The 23,358-nt window shown below is 50.6% G+C and overlaps 1 protein-coding gene across 23 annotated transcripts in view; it reads left to right on the top strand.

The window, feature by feature from the left end:
• LOC103550974 (proteasomal ubiquitin receptor ADRM1) overlaps nucleotides 1-23,358 on the top strand; it is a 68,675-nt gene that overhangs the window by 34,773 nt on the left and 10,544 nt on the right. For 9 of the 23 annotated variants that reach the window (XM_070587743.1, XM_070587742.1, XM_070587748.1 and 6 more), the window contains 10 exons: nucleotides 1,443-1,577; nucleotides 2,134-2,231; nucleotides 6,181-6,363; nucleotides 8,420-8,527; nucleotides 9,233-9,322; nucleotides 11,121-11,247; nucleotides 13,126-13,254; nucleotides 14,944-15,067; nucleotides 16,020-16,110; nucleotides 18,613-19,978. In XM_070587743.1, the coding sequence (XP_070443844.1) occupies nucleotides 1,443-1,577; nucleotides 2,134-2,231; nucleotides 6,181-6,363; nucleotides 8,420-8,527; nucleotides 9,233-9,322; nucleotides 11,121-11,247; nucleotides 13,126-13,254; nucleotides 14,944-15,067; nucleotides 16,020-16,110; nucleotides 18,613-18,715 (1,188 nt within the window). In that variant the 3' untranslated portion in view covers nucleotides 18,716-19,978. Of the gene's footprint in view, nucleotides 1-1,442; nucleotides 1,578-2,133; nucleotides 2,232-6,180; nucleotides 6,364-8,419; nucleotides 8,528-9,232; nucleotides 9,323-11,120; nucleotides 11,248-13,125; nucleotides 13,255-14,943; nucleotides 15,068-16,019; nucleotides 16,111-18,612; nucleotides 19,979-23,358 lie in introns of those variants that run through there. The other 14 variants (XM_070587732.1, XM_070587729.1, XM_070587736.1 and 11 more) reach the window with 3 other exon arrangements.

A 23,358-nucleotide genomic window follows, 5' to 3' on the forward strand; every position in this document is an offset into this window, starting at 1 on the left:
GGTATATTCCAAGAATTCAGTTCCTGTCCCTGTCCCCTCCCTGCAGCTCCCTTTCCCTGGAGGTGACCATTACAAATGTCCTGGTCTTTCCGCGTGTTCTCAAGGTGACTGCACTGTCTCCTCCCCATCTCTTTAGATGAGCGATCTGAAGGCTTTTCTCCTCGGTTTGTGCTCCACAATGCAGCCGGAGCGCCTGCAGACAGTGTCCATAGAGCCCTGCTCGCTCTCTGGTCGCTGCTCTGTGCCGCCTCCCGTGGCTGCCCGCCGTCTACTAACTAGGGCCCTGTGGGGCGCCGGTGGCTCATTTCTGGCCTTCCACTGTGTGTTTGCTGGAGGACTATGGGTAGACTCCTGGAACGGCACTGCTGACTGAAGGATAAGTGTGTGTGCGGTTTTGCTAATGGGGCCAAACCCCCGCTAGGGCTGCGCCATTTTGCATTCCCACTGCAGGAGTGGGGACCTGTCTCCCCACAGCCTCTCCGAGAGGTGAGTGTCAAAGCTTTAGAGTTTCCTCACTTGAGCAGGTGAGCAGTGGAATCGCCACATAGTTTTATTTCCTTTCTCCTGACATGAGCAAGGCCAGCACCTTTCGTTCTTTCCCTCCTCTCCCCTCCTCCCCTCCCTCTGGCCCACCTCCCCCGCCTCACGCCCCTTCCTCTCCTCTGCTGCTCTAGGCCCCTCACACTCTGGTTCTTCCCGTCCTGCCCTGCTCAGCTGTACTTCTTCCTGGAAGGGCCCCTGCCTTATCTAAGTGTCAGAATCTCCTCCCTAGACACCAGCTCACAGAGTGCCCTTGCGGGCACTTGGCCCTTAGTGTCCCTCTTAGCATCTTGCTGGCTTCTCCCCACTGCACTGTGAGCTGCGCTGCTCACTGTGCCCATGCAGTGCCTGAGAGCGGGCGCCTGAGGCTCTTTTGCTGATTTGAAAGGCCTTTGAGCAAAGCCACACAGAGCCACGGTGTGGGAGATCTCACCTGTCAGGCTGAGGAGTTTCACGCTACCTTGGAGGTGATTGGAAGCAGTGACTATTTTGAATGATGCTTTGGGGCCACGGATCTGGAAGTTGCGTGAAGGGCGGGCACACTGGAGTTGGGGGTGGGCCCTTGAGGTGGCCAGTCTGGGAGCTCCTCTTGCAATCCTTGCTGTCTCCGTGTGCAATATGGGTCCAGAATGGGGCAATGGGCATGGAGAAGTAGAGGGACTCGGGGACCATCGTGTGGGAAGGCCTGTCCAGGCTCGTGACGGAAGTGGAGCTTGCTGGGTGCGGTGGGAGGGCCAGGTGGCTTTACTTTCCAGGCCACAGCTTGCCCATGGGGCGTTTAAAGATCTTGTCCAGCGCAGGTGACTGAGGCTCCAAGAAGTGGTCCTCAGAGCAGGGGCAGTGTGGGGCTCTGGTTTCTGGGGGAAGCCTACCAGTAAGGTAACGAGTCTGGCTCCCCCTAGGAGCTGTCCAAGATCACGATGCCCATTGCCTTCAACGAGCCTCTGAGTTTCCTGCAGCGGATCACGGAGTACATGGAGCATGTGTACCTCATTCACAAAGCCTCCCGCCAGCCCCAGCCCCTGGAGAGGATGCAGGTGGGTGGTGGGCTCCTTTCACGGGGCGCCAGGCCCCACGCTTGGTTGGGTGCCAGGCCATAGTTTTTAATGAATGTGACACCATTTGACTGGCCACGTCATGGTGGGGACCTGGCATCTTACCGGTGGGACATCTGGGAGAAGGGCCAGCACAGCTCACACTGGCTTTCGGGTGCTGTCCAGCCCAGTAGCTGAGCCCTTTGTCCTGGGCATGTTCACACCGGTGTGTGACATCGGGAGTCGCAGCCGCTCCGTCCACTGCCGGTGTGTGTGTGTGTGTGTGTGTGTGTGTGTTGGAGAGAAAGTGTGAGTGTGACAGACCGACAGACCGACCTTGCCACAGAGCCTGCAAGGAGGGCCCAGGCGGGGGGCAGCAAGCAGCACAGAGTTCCTGCTTTCTGTGGCTTTGGGGAAGTGGTGGGGTGATGAATGGCATTTCTCCGGAAGTTCTGTAATCTCAAAACATGTTACAAGTGGCAGACTGAAATGTCACCCAGGAGTAAATAATGATGCAGAGGAGCTGAGCACCGGCTCACCGCCCTCTGCCTGTTTCTAGTCCGTAGCTGCCTTTGCGGTTTCAGCTGTGGCTTCCCAGTGGGAGAGGACCGGCAAGCCATTCAATCCACTCTTGGGAGAGACGTACGAATTGATCAGGTAGGGGACAAGGCCTTTGTAAGTATCTTGTATGTGGGAGTCTTCTGGTGAGCTTGGTTCTTTCATGGTGTCGATTTCTCCACTCTGAGAAGGGGCCATTTGAATAGGACTTGACTGAAGGGCTTGGGATACTGTAGGTGAGAAGATATTTCTCATACGAGGGATGTCGTGTTAATAACATAACAAACCCTAATGTTGTAAAACAGTTGAAAATAGAATAATGTACTCGATTCGGGAACAGAGATACAATGTATGTGAAAGTGCTGTGCAGAAGGGTAGGATTGTTGGTTTTGAACTAAAATGGAAATAGGCACCAAGTAAAACTAGCTCATTTTACCAGAGCATCTTAGTGAATGTTATGTGGAGAGCAGAGAAATCTAAAGGGAAGAGCAACTGCCAAGAGGGCTTTTCGTCTGCAGCCGCCCACTGACCACTGCACAGCCTCGTGCAGGGTCTTAGGAGTGGCCGATGGTGCTGGAGATGGAGAGTGGGCCAGAGCACAGCTTCTTTTAAATGTGACTGGAATTCCTTCTGCTGGAATTTCTTCTAGGCAGCCTCAGCAGTGCCTCCTGCTCCCCTGTCCTGCCCCCCAGCTTCCCTCCTGGTCCTTGAGCCCAGCACAGACACTTGAGGCTGGACCAGAGGGGAGGCCACCTTCCGCTGGTTCTGGTGGGGGCCCTGGGAGGGCTAGGCGGGGCCCTCGTGGCGTTCTCTCCATGGAGCTCAGTGCCTCCGGGGCTGTGCAGTTGTTCAGAGGACGTATCTCTGGGCCAGTCCACCCAGACCGACAAGTGAGGGTCAGGAGACAGCAGCACTGTACTTTCTCAGTCATCAGATCAGCCACGCTGCAGGAGTGGAGTACCCAGCTTGGGCCAGGGTGCCAGGAGCATAAATGTGCGTGGCACCTCTGTGGGGCCACTTGGTGACTTCTAGAATAACTTTTTTTTCTGGTGAGGAAGATTGGTCCTGAGCTAACATCTGTTGCCAATCTTCCTCTTTTTGCTTGAGAGAGATGGTCCCTGAGCTAACGTCTGTGCCTATCTTCCTCTATTTTGTATGTGGGACACCACCACAGCATGGCTGACAAGCAGTGTCTAGGTCCATGCCTGGGATCCGAACCTGAGAACCCTGGGCTGCTGAAGCAGAGTGCACGAACTTAACCACTACACCACCGGGCCGGCCCCAAGAATAACTTATTCCACCTACCCTTGGGTCCTGTTGAGAGTCTATTGGAATATTTTATTAAATAAAATTTGTTTTTAATTGCAAGAGCATTCTCTTTTTAGAAAATGTATGTAAAATTGAGAAAAGTGAAAGAGACAAGTCCGACATAATCTCGTAAAAGACAATCAGTGTTAACATTTTGGTAGATTTCCTTGTGTGAGTGTGTGTGTGTTTACATAATGTGATAATGTTAATTTGTATCCTTTTTCATTTAATATTATGCCATATTTCTCCATGATATTACAGACATTTTCTAAATTACAGTATTTCATTGATGCTGAGACACACTTCTCATGTTTTACATTTCTGCATGTCATAGTTTAATTTACAGCATTTTTTCTTTCATAAAATAAAATAATGGCGTATCGTGTGATCAGTGGCATCTTGGATTCAAAGAAGTATAGTTTCTTTGAAATATCAGATTTAGTTCTCGGGCCCTTTATTACATATGCATTATTAATGATTAAGAGTTTTTTCAATGGTGAGTAAATGATTGTGGGATTTGGGATGTTGATCGGCTTAAAATAGGCACTGTTCAGATGTGTGAAGAGTTTAAAATGTATGTGCCAGTGGATGTGTGTGTCAGCACTGGTTTCAGACTATTTGGGGAGGAAATGTCATCTTTAGTAATGCAGGCAGGCCTGCACCTCTGCCTATAAATCACTTGTTGTAGTTGAAAAGCCACATAAATGTCCCAGTTTCCAAGTGTCATCTGTTTCTGCCTGGTCCTGGACGGTTCAGGCAGGTGTGGGGCACCATCCTGATGTTTAGTGTGGCTTTGGTGTGCCTGGCACTGAGTGGTTGAGCCGCGGTTCTGCAATCTCATTACCTCCAAGAGAGCTGCAGGAGTCAGGGGACAGCGTGATGTGTGCTGCCGTGGGCTTCTTGTAGATGACAGAGGGGTCAGCAGGTGACCTTGGGTTATGGTGTATCACAGCAGGAGGGACTGCTTCTCCAATTTAGAAATGAGGAAACTGAGGCCCAGATGAGAGAAAGTCTTGCCTGGAGAGTCACTCTTAAGGGAGTGTTTTGTTTTGAATTCCTGTAGAGTATTCTTCCTTTTCTAGATTTCTCTTTAGGAATAGTTTCCTCCCTCCAGTCAGCATGTTTTGGTGTCAGTGTTCGAAGTTCTAACCTTATCTAGCTGTTAGATTATTATTGGCATTTTAGTTTATTAAAAAGCACCATTAAACTATCTTGAAAAGATGGGGCCGGCCCCGTGGCCGAGTGGTTAAGTTCGTGCGCTCCCCTTGGCAGCCCAGGGTTTCTCTGGTTTGGATCCTGGGCGCGGACACGGCACTGCTCATCAGGCTGTGCTGAGGCAGCGTCCCAAATAGCACAGCCAGAGGCACTCACAACTAGAATGTACAACTATGCACTGGGGGGCTTTGGGGGGAAGAAGAAGAAGAAGAAGGAAAAAAAAGATTGTCAACAGATGTTAGCTCAGGTGCCAGTCTTTAAAAAACAAAACAACAACAAAAAATATCTTGAAAAGAGAAATCAAAGCATAATATGAAAAGAGTTCTAGACAATGGGAAATGAGCAATATGGATTAAGAGAATACGAACAACCCAAGATGCTGAATACAGTGTGACACACCTAATTGTTAGTCTTTTTCAGGAACTTAATTCAGGGGTTGTACTAAAGTTTCTTAGACTGATAGAAAAAACTAACATTCTTTCTAAACTTCAACATACTTGGTTTGTCATATCTCAATTTCCAGGTCGTACTTCTGCCGGTGTCTGCTGTATGCGATGCAGCTAAGACCTGAGCACTCTCCTGCTTGAGGAGCAAAAAACTAAACCAAGTCATTCACCAGTGTCTTTTCATCCTTACAGATTGCTCTTGGATAGCTAAAAATAACACTTTCTTTTCTTAGACAAGTATTCATTTTCTAAATTACATACTTTGGTAGGCAACCTTTTAAAATCTAATTTTTCAGCTTTCCTTCCTCTGTAATGATTGGAAATTCTGATTTCAGTTAAGTTAGTAATTATGTGGTTTAGCTTTTATAATTTTTAGTGACTACAACTGTAGGTGTATTCACAGTTCCGGAACAATTAAAAACTGACGTTTTTTTATTGAAAAAGAGAATGTACTAAAAATCCTATTTCCTGGCCAGGAATATCTTGGGGCGTAAGACATTCCATCACAAAAATTCCAGGAGTCTTAGAAGAAGGCTAGAAAGGAACGCCCTTTGGAAAGGCTATAAAGTTATCATTCTTGGTTCTGGGCACTGGGCGTCTCTCAAGGACTAAGATGACAGCTTGGTATCAGGGGCCTCTAAGTCACTGGTTGTAAGAGATGCTTTGAGACCTGTGTGTGCTCTGGGTGGTCCTATGGAGGGTGTGAGCAGAGGGTTAGGGTGGAAGGCTTCTCCACTGTTACTTGTTCTGTGTGGTGTTCAGATTTGCCCTGGAGACACAATTTTTGTGTCTGTGTGTCTGTGTGGTCAGTGTTAGGCCAAGTGTGACATCAGAGCAAGTATTGGATATTTCTGCCCCATGTGGCAGCATGGAGCGGCTCCCATTTCCCAACCCCTCACCCGGACAGGAAGGCAGGATCGGCCCTACAGCTCCTCCAGGCGTGGGAGCACTGTCACCTGCAGAGCTGTGGGCTCCACCGAGAGGGCTGTTGAGCCGACTGTTACTGCGTTTTGCTGTCACTAATGTGGCCTTTCTCCGTCCCCTGCTCCCCTTCTTTTCTCTTTTGTCTTTGTACCTAGGGAAGATTTAGGATTCAGATTTATATCGGAGCAGGTCAGCCACCACCCCCCCATTAGTGCGTTTTATTCCGAAGGCCTCAGTCAGGACTTCCTGTTTCATGGCTCCATCTACCCGAAGCTGAAGTTCTGGGGGAAGAGCGTGGAGGCTGAGCCACGGGGCACCATCACGCTGGAGCTTCTCAAGTAAGTGGAGGAGTCTCGCCCGAGCCCTGCCTCTGAAAAACCCAAGTGAGTGCTGCTTATCTGAAAGGAAATCCATCTTTGTTAGGTGGGAACAATATGATCTTCCTCCTAGTGGAAGGGTCAGGCCCTTTTCTACTAAGTCAGGCAGACTTTCCAACAGCAGAAACTTCTTCACTTAAGAGCTCCCAACTCCCGAGACCCCTTGGACGCCTCACCCGGGCTGGGGCGTCACTTGGAAGAGTGCATCTCCTTGCTGTTGGAGCTCCCCATTTCTTCCCACGTGATCCTGATGTGCTTTGGTCACTGATGGTAGTGGTTATCTCTTGCTGTGTAACAGCCCCAAACTTAGCAGCTTAAGACAACTGCTGTTTGCTTTCTTGCGTAGTTTCTGCGGGCTGGGAATCGAGAGCTGTATTGCTGGTGGTTCTGGCTCAGGGCCCCATGAGATTGTAGGCAGGCTGTGGGCCAGGCTGCGTCCCGAAGGCGGCTGGGGCGGAGCATCTGCCACCAAACTCGCGTCCCTGGCACTTGGGAGGAGGCCTCAGTTCCTTGCCACTCGGCCCCTCCAAAAGGCTGCTCACAACATGGCGCTGGCATCCCTCAGAGCCAGGGACCCACAGGGAGAGAGCCACCAAGACAAAAGCCAGTGTCTTTTATGACCTAATCTCAGAAGTGACCCCTTGGGGCCGGCCCCATGGCCGAGTGGTTGGGTTCATGCGCTCCGCTGCGGCGGCCCAGGGTTTCACTGGTTCGAATCCTGTGTGTGGATGTGTCACCATTCACCAAGCCATGCTGAGGTGGCATCCCACATGCCACAACTAGAAGGACCCACAACTAAAAATACACAACTATGTACCGGGGGACTTTGGGGAGAAAAAAAGGAAAAATAAAATCTTTAAAAGAAAAAAAAGAAGTGACCCCTACCTTACCCCCGACACACATGTGCCGTTGGTCACACAGCCCGGCCCTGGCTGAGTGTGGGAGAGGGTGATATAGGATTTGAATTCCAGGAGGTGAGGAACATTGAGGGGGCCGTCTGTGAGGCTATCCACCCACCTGTTGAATGTAAATCTAGTGCTCCCCAATGTGGTGTTGATGGGAGACACCTCAGAGCACAGACTGAGTCCTAGCAAACCCGCGGTAACCGGCGTCCAGGCTGTGGCATGCCGCCGCGCGTCTGAGCTCTGAGTCTTGCTGACTGCAGCCTGCTGTAGCGAAGCATTGGATGCAATGTTTGCTTCTCGTTGGCCCAGCCTGGCTGGTTGCCAGAGAACCATGAGGACCTGGAGGAGTATACGCCCCCGCCCCCCCCCCCCCCCACTGCATCTTGGGGCTGACGAGGCCACCAGGCCCAGTGAGGGCAACCCCTTTCTGGGAAACGTGCCTGTCTTGCAGTGATCTTGCTTTCTTGGGGCGAGGCGTGTAGAATTGAAAAGTTGCAAACCTTGTTAATTAATGCGTTTGGGTTTCACCTGGGAAATTCCAGGAATTCCAAATATTTGTCATGAGCTACTTCTGCATTGTGCTGCTTTTTGCCCTTAACTGTGGTTCTTGATGCAGCCTCCCTTGAGACGCAGGTCTGGCCGCAGGTCTGGCCGTCTGATGCCTTCACGTTTCTGAAGGTTCTTTTCCTCTTTGATAAGGCCATTTGGGGAGGATGAGGCATAAAAGGAAAGGTGTTTGGAGTGTTGTTCTGGGCCGCTCCCCAGCCCACCAGGGCCTCCTGCTCAGGAGCGCGCAGTTCCCTCAGGCTGTTTGCTGGAATGGCTTTTCTATTGACAGCTTCACAGGAAAGCCGTTTCTCTTTGTCTCAGTCTTCTTTTATTGCTTATTAACTTGTCTTGACATTTAAGTAGAAAGCTTTGTTGATGCTACAAAGGAAAGAAGAAATAAATTTCAAACGAATGCTAAATAGCCATGTTCAAGGGAGTTCAAAGCACTCTTGTACTCGTGTACGAGTTTTAAGGCAATTAGGGTTAATTCTGTCTGGTGGTGTGCGTTTGGGGCTGCGCCGTGTCTTGTTGGCCTCTGACTTCTTGTTTCTGGCATCTCGCAGACATGACGAAGCTTACACCTGGACCAACCCTACCTGCTGCGTCCACAACGTGATTATTGGGAAGCTCTGGATAGAGCAGTACGGAACGGTGGAAATTTTAAACCACAGGTAGCAGCACCTGATGTTTGTGTGACAGTCAGAGACTGGGGGTGGCGGACAAGACAAACCATGCGGGGTCCGGAAGCGCTCACTGCGTGCCTCCCGGCCTGGTCTCCCTCTGCTGTTGAGTTTCTGAGGGTTTGCCCTGCGCCCCCTTCCTAGTCCCTCCTTCCCTTGGCTTTCAGACAGGCCTCACTGACGGGAGACCCCATGCCCAGTGGTGGATCTGATTCTGGTCAGCGTTGAAGTCATGGTTAATGCTCCGTGTTGATACTGCTTTTGTCTTTAGTTACAATAGTTTATTTTGAAATTTTAAACTACACCAAAGACAGGTGTGATTCCGAGGTGGAAATGTAGCGGCCATCCTCAAACTCTGTCCACTGTCCAGTCTGTCCTGCCTCATTCCTGGAAGTTCATGGCTGACTGGCTCTGTTAACATTTTGTTGAGATATAATTTGCATATTATAAAATCCACCATTTAAAGTGGACGCTTAATGATTTTTAGTAAATTTGCTAAATGGTGCAATCATCGCCACAAGGCAGCATTCGAACATTTCCATCAGCCCAGAAAGCCCCCTCCGTGCCATTTGTAGTCACTCCCTGAGGCCGCCCCCAGCCCCGGGCAGCGTCTAGTCCGTTTTCTCTGTCTCTCCATTTGCCTTTTCTGGACATTTTGTGTCATACAACACGAGCCTGTGTTTGTTTTTCCTGCAGAACTGGAGATAAGTGTGTGCTTCACTTCAGACCATGTGGATTGTTTGGAAAAGAACTTCACAAAGTGGAAGGGCACATTCAAGACAGAAGGTAGATCCACGGACGATGTGTTCATGGTGCGCCCATACGGCCTGTGCCTTGCCAGAAATGTTGTTATGCCAGTGACATCTGTTCACAGTAGAAAAATTATGACTCTCTTGTTTAGAAAAAACATTTTGTTATTGAGCATAAAAGGAGATAAATGCTGTGTTTTCAGTGTAATTTCTAGGGTGGAGAGTGAGTGGAGCCCATCTCACCCTCTCCTGAGGGTAGAAGATCTGGTCTGTTTTCCTTTAATACAATGGACATGAGGAAATTAGGCACTTTCGCTGAGAGAGGGTACTGCAGTTTTACAGAGATAACTGAGATTTTAAACATTTACACGTGTATCTCCTCTCTCCCGGCATCCACTGCATGTTGTCAGGCAGAAGTTGAACATCAGCTTGTATGAGCATCCTCATCGTGTGACTGGCTCATTCCAGTCTACACATTAGGGACTTTGAAAGTTTTTGTGACCAGAGATGTGGTCAGTAGTGTTTTAACAAGTTTTCTGGGTTCTTTTCCGCCTTGGGATTAGTTACCTTACATTTTGGGTCTCAAATGTCTTGTTTGTTTTTCTTTCAGTAAGGAATTTGGGTATATAATGTCAAGAGAGTCCTTCCAACCCCTAAAATCCGTACATTTTCAAGTGGAAACACGTTGCCGGGGTAAAGCACTGGGTGCTTTTGCTGCATCCCACGCTGTTGGGTACCTGGCTACTCCCACCACTTTGCCTGTTGGAATAAGTTGGGGCTCAGCGTGCGGCTTTGCCAGACAGCAGTCCTCTTACTGGGAGGGCGTTGGCCCGCGCCGTGAGCAGCCTCTGCCTGGCGGAAACAACCCAGAGCGAGAGAGACCGTGGTCGGCTCGTTTACAGAAACAGGCTGTAGGAGTGGAGTCCGAGCCACATGACACCGAGGCCACACTCACCAGCTCTCAGTGAGCACGAGCAAACCCTCTTCTGATGTTTGTGGCTTTCCATCCCAAATTCAAGTGAGCTCTTTCCTGATGCTCTGCCGCTTGGAGACAGAGTGTGTCTGTCAAGCTGTCTCTGCTGAGTGAGGACTGGCTGTGTCCCCCAGCTGGTCCCTGCCTGCCAGCTCGCCAGGCTGAGCCTCTAACACACAGGTGCCCTCCCGGGATGTCACATGCCTGGCAGAGCAGCACTTCCAGGGAGGGTGTGGCCACTGTGTGTGCTCTCCTCCCAAGGAAGATGCAAAAAAAAAACGGCCTGGCACTGTTGGCATTGTTCCTTTTGGAATCAGGCAGAGAGCTCTGGTGGATGACTGGAAAGATCTCCAGAGGTTAGTAAATGAAAAATGCAGGTGGTTAATGATACGGGGTGTCCGATTTATGGTTATAAAGAAAAAGCAAACAGTATTCCCCGAATGTGGGAAGGGTTGTTCATGTAATTATGGAAAAAGGGCTGAAGGACCTTCAGTACATAAAAACTGAACGTATTTAAGGAACAGTAATCAGATAGGCACGTAGGGTTTTAAATTTAAATATACATACACTCTTTTTCTTTGCTTCTTGTCTCCCACTGCCCTGTCGTCCACCCTTAGGTTTTGTATCTTCGTTTTCTCTGCGGTTGTGGTATAAGGAGTATGAATGTCTCAAGTGGCATGAGGAGAGATCCTAAAATGCACATTTTCATCTTTGGATTTATATCTGGAGATATCCTAAAATTTGTAAGAAGATGTGCCAGAACAGGAATTTATTCCATAGTCAAAATTAAGGTGCTGCATGTTTGAATGGATGGTTTATAATTGCTATTAACTTGGTTTTTAAAAATTCCCTTTGACTGCAGCAAAAAGAAGCTCTTTATGATCTACGGCAAATGGACGGAGTGTCTGTGGGGCATAGACCCTGTTGCGTATGAGTCCTTCAAGAAGCAGGAGAGGAGAGGTGACCACCTGAGAAAGGGGAGGCCCATGGTAAGGTGCTGCCCGCATGGGCACCCTGGGGGCAGAGCCCTGATGGTGCGCTGGCTCCAGCCCTGCTGGAGATGAGCTCAGGGCATGAGCTGGCCTCCCGCTCGCCTGTGGGTGCTGTGGGCCTTCGTGGCCCAGCTGGAAAAGATGAATGTGCAGAATCCATCAACATGAAGCTGCTCGTGTGGCTGGCGTCTGCATTGCTGGGGGAGTTTACTGCTTTCCAGTTGGGCGGAGGCTGCTGTGATGGACCGCGGGCTCCAGGATTCCTGCTCCTGTGGCATCCAGCACCTACCCTGAGCCTGGCAGAATCAGGGCGCACCTCCATTTCTTCCTGGAAACGCCACGTTCTGGATGCTTCTTAATAAATCTCCTGTCTCCCTGCGCCTTGTTAGCTGAGACCTAGTGAAACAAGTGAGCGCCATTCCCGCATCTTCAGCTCTGGGTACCAGACGATGTACTCAACAGCAGGAGAGGCTGAGGAAGGATGCGCTCCTCTGGAGCTTTGGAGTGCTGACTATCTTAGGACTAGTTGTTCTTGTTTTTGTAATCGAGGTGACATTGGTTTATAACATTACATGGGAATAGTTATTCTTGAGCTTAAAACTAGAAGTGGTAGTTCAAAAGAGGTATCGTATTTTTCTAGATAATAAACTAGAATATACCAAGCCTGAGCTGTTCAATATTTAACAAAAGTGTTCAGCCTCCTCTAGGACTTTTTAGTGTTTTTATATTGTGATATTTCATGTATGCTGTTAGACATCTTTTCTAATAATGCTCTTTTACTTAAAAAAAAGTAAAGTTCCACTTGAAGACCGTACAGACTTAGAATGCTAAACCCAGGGGCCGGCCCGGTGGCGCAGCGGTTAAGTGCGCATGTTCCACTTTGACAGCCCAGGGTTCGCCGGTTCGGATCCCGAGTGCAGACATGGTAACCGGTTGGCAAGCCATGCTGTGGTAGGCGTCCCACATATAAAGTAGAGGAAGATGGACACGAATGTTAGCTCAGGGCCAGGCTTCCTCAGCAAAAAGAGGAGGATTGGCAGCAGATGTTGGCTCAGGGCTAATCGTCCTCAAAAACAAAAAAAAAAGTTAAATCCATTTAGTGATGTCTTTAATGTGTTAGCTTAGCTTTGTTGTTCCTTGCGAGAGAGTTTTATATGACTAGTTATCCCCGAGCTGTGTCTTTATTTAGCTTCTGGCACCAAACCATGGAGCCTACAGCCGGCGCTAATGAGCCCTGGTGTGGTCTAGTGAAGGAATCTTCACACCGTGTTTGTCATATTTTAAGTGAATAACCACTTTCTGCTTTCTCCAGGTCCCACTGATTTTGGAAAATAAGTGTGGCAGTTGTATCTTTTTATTAAGATGTGATGTTCAGTTGGAGTTTAGTCTAGAAATGCTCAGATACCATGAAGTCACCAGATGTGAAGCACTTGATGGCCAGCAGAAATGCGGCACGTGGGAAGGTCTCTCATCCAGAAGTACGCCAGTTAGGAGAGTCCCCCTTACCTTGAACGGCTCGCGCTGTTTTAGAAGGTTGCCACATCTAATTGTGATCAGACTCAGGAGAGCATCTTCTTCTGCTGTGTTGCTTCTTCCCAAAGGAAAGCAATGCCATGCTGCTGACTTCCCACCCTCTCTTTGGGGAGCCCCAGTGCAGGGAGCCCCTGCAAAGAGAAGGCGAACACTCTGGAAGCAGGAGACCCGATCCTCGCCTTAAACTGAGGGAGGGCCAGATCGTAGACTGGGGAGGAGGTGGTATCTTCTCCTTTGCTAGAGAGGCCATCTCGCTCAGCTCAGGGGCTCAGCAGCTGGTCTGACAGGTGCTCTGAGAGCAGCTCTCGCTCTGGGCTGACTGTCAGGTGTTCTGTGTTTCAGGACAACGGCTCTGAGAAGGCTGATGGCGACGTGGTGGATGCCGTGCCTGAGGTTCAGGAGACGGTGCAGGTCATTCCAGGCAGCAAACTGCTCTGGAGGGTCAACACCCGGCCCCCCAACTCTGCCCAGGTCCGTGCTCCCCCACCCCGACACCCACCTCTTCACAAATCTGGGTTTCTCTGCAGCCCCTGCCCCTGGCCAGGCCACCCAGCTGTTCCCTGGCCCTGAGTCCACACCAGCTGCCTCAGTCCATTGTCCCAAAGCAGATGGAGGGATCCTCTGTTGCTTAATCGGACTGTGCTTCTGCAGCATGAGCCCCTGAGGGCTTCCTGCCCCCCGAGCCACATCCAGTGTAGCCTCAAAGCTCTCCAGCCACTGCAGCTTACTGAAGGGATTTCCAAACCAGTTCAAAGAGGTTATTTTTCAGACTTGTGAATTTAGATGCTTAAATGCATTTTGATATTTATTGTTGAAAATTGCACTTACAATTTGTATTACATATAATTTTATTATATTACTTACAATAATGTATAATATATAAAACAGTTACATAATAACGTAATATATTTAATCTATTCAAAGTATTTATATATAAAATATACAACATATTGTAAAATTTTTATTATATTATCATACCCTATAAACATAGCAGAACATGTGTCAAATAAAGAAACATTCGCAAATAAGTACCTTACCTCAACACAGCCGCTATTATCATTTTAGTAGAGTGTAAAATAGTATAATGTAATAGGAAAAAAAGCGTATGTTTTTTTCATGGAATTCCTTTTAAAAAGAACACTTGTTCCTCCATGCTTCGGTCAGTGAGTATTTATTGAGTTCCCTGGCCTACCAGGCCTCGGGTGGGCCTAGGTCACTCGGTGGAGCAGAGATCAGGGTAGGCAGGACCCCTGGCCTGCAGGGAGGCCGCAGCTGGCAGTGGCTGCACACCCGCATGACATGTGTGCGTTCAGAGGTGCTGGGGAAACTGGGCAGCGCAAGGGGACTCGGGGTGCTGGCATCGGCGTGATGAGGGTGTGAGTGGGGCTCCTTGGGATGGGGAGATGTTCAAGCAGGGACCTGAGGGAGACGGGGTTGAGCTGTGTGGCATGTGGGGCCATGTTCAGGCAGAGGGAACAGCCAGGGAAGGGCCCCCAGGGGCAGGCTGGCATGAGGGCAGCCAGGCCCAGGGGGCTGTGGGAGTGAGGGTAGAGGAGTAGGGGGCCAGGGCAGGAGTGCCAATGACCCCACTTTTACCATGTGTGACATAGGACACCATGGGGACTGGGTAGGCCTCTATGGCTGCTTGTTGAGATAGGTGGTGGCTGGGCAAGAGCAGAAGAGGGGGCCTGGTAGGCAAGTCCTGAGGTCCAGGCTGCCGGGGAGGCAGCGGGGAGGCAGGAGGGAAGGCAGGGCTGCAGAGGCCCAGGAGGCTATGGGTGCAGCAGACGTGGACAGCAGACCCGGCGACCGTCTCAGATGTGCTAAGTTTGAAATTTCTCTCAGACATCCCAGAGTTGTTGAGTAGACAGATGTGCAAGTCGGAAGTCAGGGTGAGGGGAGAGTGCCCAGGACTGAGGCCTGGGGTGGCCCCCATAGGGGTGGGGAGGAGGAGCCCCAGGGGACACAGCGGGAAGTGTGCCTTAGGGCAGGGAAGGAGCCCCCTGCCCCTGGGTGACCTTGACGGGAGCATCTCCAGTGAGCAGGTGACACTCAGTTGCCTTGAACGGGTTTAGAGGGAGCATCTGTGGCTTCAAGTTCTGACTGGTGTACAGAAAAGAATGCCATTTATAGTAACATTTTCCGTGCCTGTTGTTCCAGATGTATAATTTCACCAGTTTTACGGTTAGTCTCAATGAGCTGGAGACGGGCATGGAGAAGATCCTGGCTCCCACGGACTGCCGCCTGCGCCCGGACATCCGAGGCATGGAGAACGGCAACATGGGTGCGTGCCTCTGCGAGCCTGGGCGGGGCCTTAGGCCAGGTGCCGAGCCCTGGCTCATGGAATGCTGTCCCCTTTAAGTAAAGAAGTGTTAGATCTTCTAGAACAGTGCTTCTCAAACTTTGTGGTGAAAGATTTCTTAAAATTTCAAGCCTGTTGCAGACCAGTCCTTTTGCAAATACTACAAAAATTAAAACACTAGAAAAATGAAATGAAAAAGAACACATACAAAATACATATCCCCAACTTTTAAATTATTAGGCTCAACAGACAATAGGTTACATTTCAAACACCGGATGTGTTCATTAACAGTCCTCACGTCAGTGTGGGGAGCCGCGCATCCTCGGCTGGAGGGGCTGAGGCCCAGGCTCCGTGCCGGAGTGCGCACGCCGTGGACTAGCGTGGTGCAGAGCAGCGCTAAGGTTGCAGTGGGCAGTGGGCCTGCTTCCTGCCCTTTCACTTACTGCCCTAGGTCAAGTGAAAGACGTAACATGTGCCGCTGCCTCCCGCTGTCCCTGGGCTCTGTTTCAGTGGTGTTTGATAGAGAAAGCCCTCGGAGGAGGGCCGACAGCAGGGTGGGGTGGGGAGGGCCGCACGAGCTTCACGCTTGCGCTCCACTGGTGCTGTTCTAGAACACCGCTGCTGCGCCCCTGCCCTGCCGCGCTCCTCTGCGTGGCCAGGTAGACGCGTCCTGCCTCCCGCCCGTGGCCATGCTGAGGTCTGGGCATTGCTGTGCGCTTGGCAGCCGAGCCTCAGCTCTCATGACTGGTTTGGTTTCCTGATAATGAGATTTACTGTCCGTGATTTTCTAACCAAAGTGTGACTTCTCACCTCAGATTGGGGTGCAAGGGGTGTTCCAGCCTCTGCTTTCTGTAGCCCTCCCCTCTACTTGACATAAACTGGAAGCTTCAGTGTCAGCTCTGATTCCTTACCCAGCCCTCTCTGCTTGGCCTAGACCTGGCGAGCCAGGAGAAGGAGCGGCTGGAGGAGAAGCAGAGGGAAGCCCGGAGGGAGCGAGCCAAAGAGGAGGCGGAGTGGCAGACGAGGTGGGACCCTGCGGCGGCTGAGGGGACAGCGGGGAGGGCCACACACACCAGGAACAGTGAGGAGAGTCCACACACACCTGGAGACAGGGAGGAGGGCCACACACACACCTGGAGACAGCGAGGAGGGCCCCACACACACCTGGGGACAGCGAGGAGGGCCACACACACACCTGGGGACAGGGGGGAGGGCCACACACACACCTGGGGACAGCGAGGAGGGCCACACACACACACCTGGGGACAGCGAGGAGGGTCACACACACACCTGGGGACAGCGAGGAGGGCCACACACACACCTGGGGACAGGGGGGAGGGCCACACACACACCTGGGGACAGCGAGGAGGGTCACACACACACCTGGGGACAGCGAGGAGGGCCACACACACACCTGGGGACAGGGGGGAGGGCCACACACACACCTGGGGACAGCGAGGAGGGCCACACACACACCTGGGGACAGGGGGGAGGGCCACACACACACCTGGGGACAGGGAGGAGGGTCACACGCACACCTGGGGGACAGTGAGGAGGGCCACACACACACCTGGGGACAGGGAGGAGGGTCACACGCACACCTGGGGACAGGGAGGAGGGTCACACACACACCTGGGGGACAGCGAGGAGGGCCACACACACATCTGGGGACGGGGGGAGGGCCACACACAAACCTGGGGACAGCGAGGAGGGCCACACACACACCTGGGGACAGGGGGGAGGGCCACACACACCTGGAGACAGGGAGGAGGGCCACACACACTGGGGGACGGTGAGGAGGGCCCCACACGTGTAGCCTAAATGAAGCCATTACTGAAGGAATGACATCGCTCACAAGGGCGATGCTGTGTGAGAAGGGGGCGTTGGGAGCCACCCTGGGCACGCACTGCTGCCTGCCTCCTGCCCTCCTCCGTCATGCTCCGCGTGTCGAAGCGGGGCCCGAGAGGCCGTGGGCCGGCCACGTTGGGAAGAGAGCCGCCCGTACCTCTTCTCCCCATACCCTGCAAGAGGGCTCAGCATGAGAATGGGGAGTTGCAGCACTGTGTGAGGGGGGTGCACACGCGTGTGTTTGCACACACCTCACCCAGACCGAGCAGAATCTAAGAGAGGAATTAGAGGACACCGGCTGTGAGGCCCTAGTCCTCTTTTCTTACTGAAGCGTCTTTTAAATTAGTCGTCGTTTGTATGTTCTTCCATATCATATGTGAAAGTAATCCATTTAGTAAGGAGTCAATTAGGTAGTGTAATACTTAAGCTATACTATAATTTAAAAATATATATGTAGGGGGCCAGCCTGGTGGCACAGCGGTTAAGTGCGCACGTTCTGCTTCTCAGCAGCCCGGGGTTCACTGGTTCGGAATCCGGATGCGGACATGGCACCGCTTGGCAGCCATGCTGGTAGGCGTCCCACATGTAAAGTAGAAGAAGATGGGCAAGGATGTTAGCTCAGGGCCAGTCTTCCTCAGCAAAAAGAGGAGAATTGGCAGTAGTTAGCTCAGGGCTAATCTTCCTCAAAAAAAAAAAAAGAAAGAAAGAAATATTTATATAAGTTAAACTTTTAGTCTTACAAAACTTTTTTGGTGGTTTTGAGCTGTTTAATCAGCATATTTTTCCTCTCAAGCTGGACACTTTATAGTGATGGTTTCCAAAGCCTAGTGACAGTCGCCTCTCATGACTATGTGACTGATGTTTTAAAACCAATTCTTGATGCTTGGGCCTCCAATTTCACTTGATATTATACTTTTAATAATGTGATATTTAGAATTTGCTTTATTCCATCAAAAGACAGAGTAAAAATAGTTAACATTCTTTCATTTCTTTTTTTAAAGTAGTCAATTTTGAAAATAAGATTATGTTCTGAGAAGATAATTACTTCTTTTTGAGTTCCCCAAAATACGCTCCATGGTGAATTGCAAGGGTCCTCAGTCGTTTCATGTCATAAAACAGAAATGCTCCTGTCGCTGTTCAGAGTGAAGCCGCAGGTAGCAGCAGGCGCTCCGGGCGTTCGGGGAGCCAGGGGGACCTGGTGAGCAGGGACCGCCTTCAGCTTACAGGCCCAGTGGCTGAAATGTGCTGCAGGTGGAGGCCACCGTTAGCTTCCCTTTGCCCATAATCTCTCCCCTCTTTCCCAGTTAAACTAACAAGCAAACCTGGTCTGCTTTACAAGGAAGAAAATGAGAGCAGTGTGACTGTCCTGGCCCTCAGAGGCGCAGGGGTTCAGGACACAGTGGCTGGCCTCAGGTAGAGGCCCAGCATGAGTGTGTGCTGTTAAATCCTTGAGGTTTTGTTGGGAAGTGAAGCTGACATCGGTGGATGTTTGTAGGCGAGAGCGTTTGAGTTAAATGTGATTAATAGTTCTCAATTGAAGGTGTTTCCCTGAGCTGCATTTTCAAACCACGTGTTGACGTGGTGATGCCTGGTGAGAGGGACACATCCTGAGCCAAGGAAAGGGCGACAGCTGTGCTGTGTGTCCGTGTCCAGCGCCCCTGACCCCCTCTGTGTTACAGGTGGTTTCACCAGGGCAGTAACCCCTACACGGGGACCCCCGACTGGTTATACACAGGGGGCTACTTTGAGCGGGACTTCTCAGGCTGCCCAGATATCTACTGAGGGACCGGTTTGGCCCCAGGACCTGGAGACCGAGAGGCTGGACGCCGTCAAGTGGCTGCTTGGAGCTTCAGTCTTGGCAGAAACCAGCTTTTCTAAGGACCCTGTTCATGGAGACGGCACCATCCCCGGTCGAGGACTTAGTTCTAATTAACGTTTGATTGCCAAACATTTTACTACTGTTGCAGTCTCTTCACAAGGCTTCGCTTGGAATCATCATGTTTCCTTCAGGTTTGAAAAGGAAAATTCTTTACAGTTCCCTTTTATGTGATGGAAATTAGCTGGGGCTTCTTTAGCTTATAGCACCCCCTTAATTACAAAACTTATAACTAAAGGAAGTAACAGAAAAGGTCTGTATTCCTCCTTATAATGCAGTGGCAAAGGGTCTGAAAGCATTTTAAATTTGAACCAGTAACAGGAAAAGATGGATCTTGAAAACAGTCCTGCAAAGAGCTTTATACAGGCCAGGAATTGCTGTCTAAATTATGGTAATAAAAAGTGAAGATTCGCAAAGCATCCGATTGAATGAAAGGAGGAGTTGTCAGATTCTGTGTTTTTTACCAATCTTCAATAATGTAAAGGTTACTTTTAAAATATTTAAGTTAAAACTACTTGAATAGTATTTTGCTGAAGAGCAAGATATGCATTAATCACCAATTGTATTCTGTCCAAAATGAAGCGTTACCATGACAACCCAGGGTGGCCAGAAATGTTGAGAGTTGCTGACAGAAAGTCCCCAACTGCTCCCAACCTTGAAGGGAACTCCACCTCTGGCCATCTGCTCTTCTTGTCACCAGGGCTTCATTGTCACTGCGGGCCAAGCCCATGTCACAAAGTGAGAGTCATTTCTTAAAATATTTCACCTGTACCCACAGCACTCCTGTGTTTTTGTTTTTCCCAGCATGCATGTTTAAAATACAAGTGAATCTCATCGGTGTGCACTGTGGGAGGAGCAGAAGCAGAATCTACTTACAGTGATGTAATTAAAGTTATTTAACAAAAAAATAGGTGTATGTCCATCTCAACATACATCTTTATCAAGTGATTCTTTTCTTTCTGTAGAAATGTCAACCCATAGATCATGCTAGAGCTCTTTGGATCAAAGACAGTCTGCTGTGCGTGCACGCACACATGCGCACGCACACTCATGCACACACGCGCGCACACACAATTGTATGGAGTGGTGGGTTCTCGATGAGAGGGTGTCGTCATTGTGTGTCTGCGCTACAAAAATCACATTTGTAATTAAAACACTTTTAAAAGCGACTGCTTGTTTCGAAGGCTTGATTTTGTAGCTTTGGAAACTGGAAGCCATGGTGTCATGGTCGAATCCAAGAGTGTCTGCTTGACAGAGTCCTGAACGGAGCCACCAGCGGCATGCGGAGGCATTGAAGACCGAGGATTTGACCTTATGCAGCAGGAGACCTTGAACTATCTGATGGGTGGGATGGAGACTGCGCGTGCCTCTGGCGGAGGGCCCTGGGCACCAGGCTCGGCTGTGAGGGCACGTTCTCCAGGAAGTGGGTGGGCTGAGAATGTGGGAAGAGGAGACTCTAGGACACACTTGGACTGTGTTCAGGGCGGTTTAACAGCTTCTCAGGGGTGGGTCTGCCTCTCACCGCCTCCTGGTTGGCCAACAAGGTTTGCGTTTGTAAGCCTTCTGAGGTCAGGTCTCAGGGGCTCCTCTACCCCGCGGTGTGGCCCCCTGCCAGCTGGTTCCTGTGCGTGTGCACCCAGTTCAGGAATTGAAGGGACAGGACGGCTGACCCCACGGCACAGCAAGTTTACAAGGTGATTTTCATTTTGCTTACAATTTTTTAACTGCTCTGCTTGCAAATGCTAACACTTAAGAAAGCTACCGCCTCAGCTTTCACCCTGATACTGTCGAGTGTTGGATGTTTGTCTCAAATAGGGAGTGTTCAGACCAGTGTGTTTGACCCCTGTGGCCCGAGGTGGCTTCTCAGTGGTTGAACATTTGTGTGATTGTGGCTTTAACGTAAGGACCCAGGTGCTTTTTAGAGTAATCTTGTAACTTAGAATATCCTTATGGAAGGAGAGTAGAGCACACTTTCCCCAAAGAACCATATGTTTTGATTTTGCTCCCCTTTAAAGTTAGGGTTCAGTGACGTGTCCATTGACTGAGTGCATGTTTATCGAGAGCCGTGGGAGGTTAGCCATGAGCAGACAGACCAACATCTCAGAGCATGTTTTATGTCAAATATAGATGAGTGGTATGGGCACACTGGTGCTGACTAGATTTATAGGCCGCCTAGAGTTGGGGATGGATGGTCATGTCTGGGTCACTGTCAGTCAGCACACGTCTGTCCTGGGATTGGCCCTGCTCTCCCAGGTGGGGTCAAGGGTCAGGGCACTGCCAGCTCCCACAGGCTTCTCGCCTGGGTGTGGTTCCTGGTCATGAGAAGGTAGTAGAGAACAAGGTCCTGGTCCCTTCTGAGCACCCCAGCATTTTGCCACTTGAGGCTGCCACAAGTCAGAGCCCCCCGAGTACTGCTTGTCTCCTTAAGGGTGTAAATGAAATGAAAATGCCAAAAGGCACCTCTGCCTCTTTATAGACACATATGCTCTCAGCAGGCAAGGGACCTCGTGTCATCATAGCCCTCCACGGTGAAATGGAAAGCCGAAGTGGCCTCAGGCAGGGCCCCTCTGAGGAGCAGCTCTGATGGTTTTCTTGGCCACCGTCTCCCTTTCACACTCTATCCCCAAAGCTCAGAGTCCTGTGCTCATGGAAGGATCAGCCTACGAATCTGCCAGACTCACAGTCTGGTGCAGGGAAGTGACTGGAGAAGCCCCAAGTGCAGCCCTCGTGGCCTCTGGGCGCCCTGGGAGGCCCAGGGCTGATGCGCTGCCCCTCGCTCAGATGAGCTTAGAGCTTTCTGAGGAGGAGGTGTTTACTTTGAATGCGGAGGACATGCCATCTGCTTGCTGTGTCCTTGTCGGAACACAAGGTCAGGAAATCAGAACAGGACAAGAGAGACACAAGGAGGCTCCCCAAGAGCCAGGCAGCCCTAAAAAGGAGGTTCCTCTCAGGACACCTGCTCTTGGGGAAAAAGTGCTCCCCAATGGACTTAGAGGTGACTTAGAGGTTTTACCAGTGTCACGTGTCCATGAGGAACGATGAAATGGAGACAGAGTTAGAAATGCTAATAAGCTTCCAAAATCCAGAAGCCCCAGGGGCTCTGATCCTGTTGACCTTGGTTAGAAGTTCGGGGTGGGGGGGAGGTGGAGAGTTGCATCCCACGTGGAACAATGGGACTCAGAGGAGCGTTCAGTCAGTGGAAAGTTCTCACAACTCCTGGCTCCTCCTGTCTCGACGTTGAGACTTTCAGACGTCTTCCAGAGGACTTTCCTGTGTCCAAAGTGGGTGCAAAGATTGGGCTCCCCGACAAAAGAGACATGCAGACGTGCAGCACGCCAAGTGGCTTCCCTCACTGCCGTCTGCCTTTCAGTTTATGTTCTCAGAGGGTTGTGCATTTCAGGTGTCTCTTGGTATGAGTTCCCTGGGCAGCCAGTCCTTCCCGCGATACACTGCTCCTCTGCCTCTGAGAACCAAGCTGTCCTGGGCCACATGTTTAGTGAAGGGGTGCTTGGTCCCTGCAGAAGGTGACAGCACAGGCCCGGCTCCTTCCTCCATCACTGGCTGGTCTTCAACACTGTTCATCCTGTGAGTGTACAAAACCATCAGGCCAGACAACACGCTAGTGAGGTGGGTTTATTTTTATAATATGTAATAACTGTCAATACCCATCTATATAAACAGAAGCAACTATTTTTGGATTTTTTTTGGAGAACTGGTACAGATCTCTGAAGATAAATATTAAACCCTAGCTCTGAATAAAGATTCTTTGAAAGTGGGTGTAGTTGACATTTGTTTTGCACTGAACAATTTTTCACTGTCTCAGCTGCTCTGGCCTCTCTGGAAAGGGCTGCAGATCAGCTCCAGATGAGTCCTCGTGCCCGGCTGTCAGATGTTGGGACTGTGTGTTGTGTAGGATTGACCCAGCAAATGGATTGTTTCAGAAAACTGCTTGTCATAGCAGGAGGGGCATTCAGGGACACCTGTGACGCCACTGGATGGGCACACTTGATGGAGGAAGGGGTCTGGGTTCTCTCAGCAGCGGGGAGCTTTGGTTCACCGTCTCTCTTCTCTCTTGGGGATTGGAGCCCATTGCTGGAAGCAAAAAATGCCCAGAACACAGTGTTAGTTTGACTCAAGGGTCCCTGCTGCCCACCCGCTGCCCTAGGTGCGTTCCAGGAGGGCGAGCTCAGGGGAGGCAGTGTCCCAGCAGCCACAGCGGCCCTGGGCAGAGGGACAGATGGCCCGCCCACGAGATTTTAATGCTCTTGGAATGCCCAGGTGCATGGATGTGGGGCTCCACCATGGGCCACCATGTCTGATGATGGGGACCAGAGAGCCCTCAGCCCTGCGAAAGCCCAGGCCTGGTGTCGGAGGTGCTTAAGCCCCATGATTACTATCCAGTCCAACCCACAAGGAGGAGAAGAAGGTTCAGGAAGGTGGGCTTGCCCAAGGTTTCCCTTCACAGCAGGAAGTGAAGGAAGTGGGGTTTGAATCCTTCCCTACAGTGTGGTTCACCCTTGTGTGCAGCTGACAGATACATACTGTCATG

Source organism: Equus przewalskii, chromosome 21 (genome assembly GCF_037783145.1).
Source record: "Equus przewalskii isolate Varuska chromosome 21, EquPr2, whole genome shotgun sequence".
In the NCBI taxonomy this organism is placed as follows: Eukaryota; Metazoa; Chordata; class Mammalia; order Perissodactyla; family Equidae; genus Equus; species Equus przewalskii.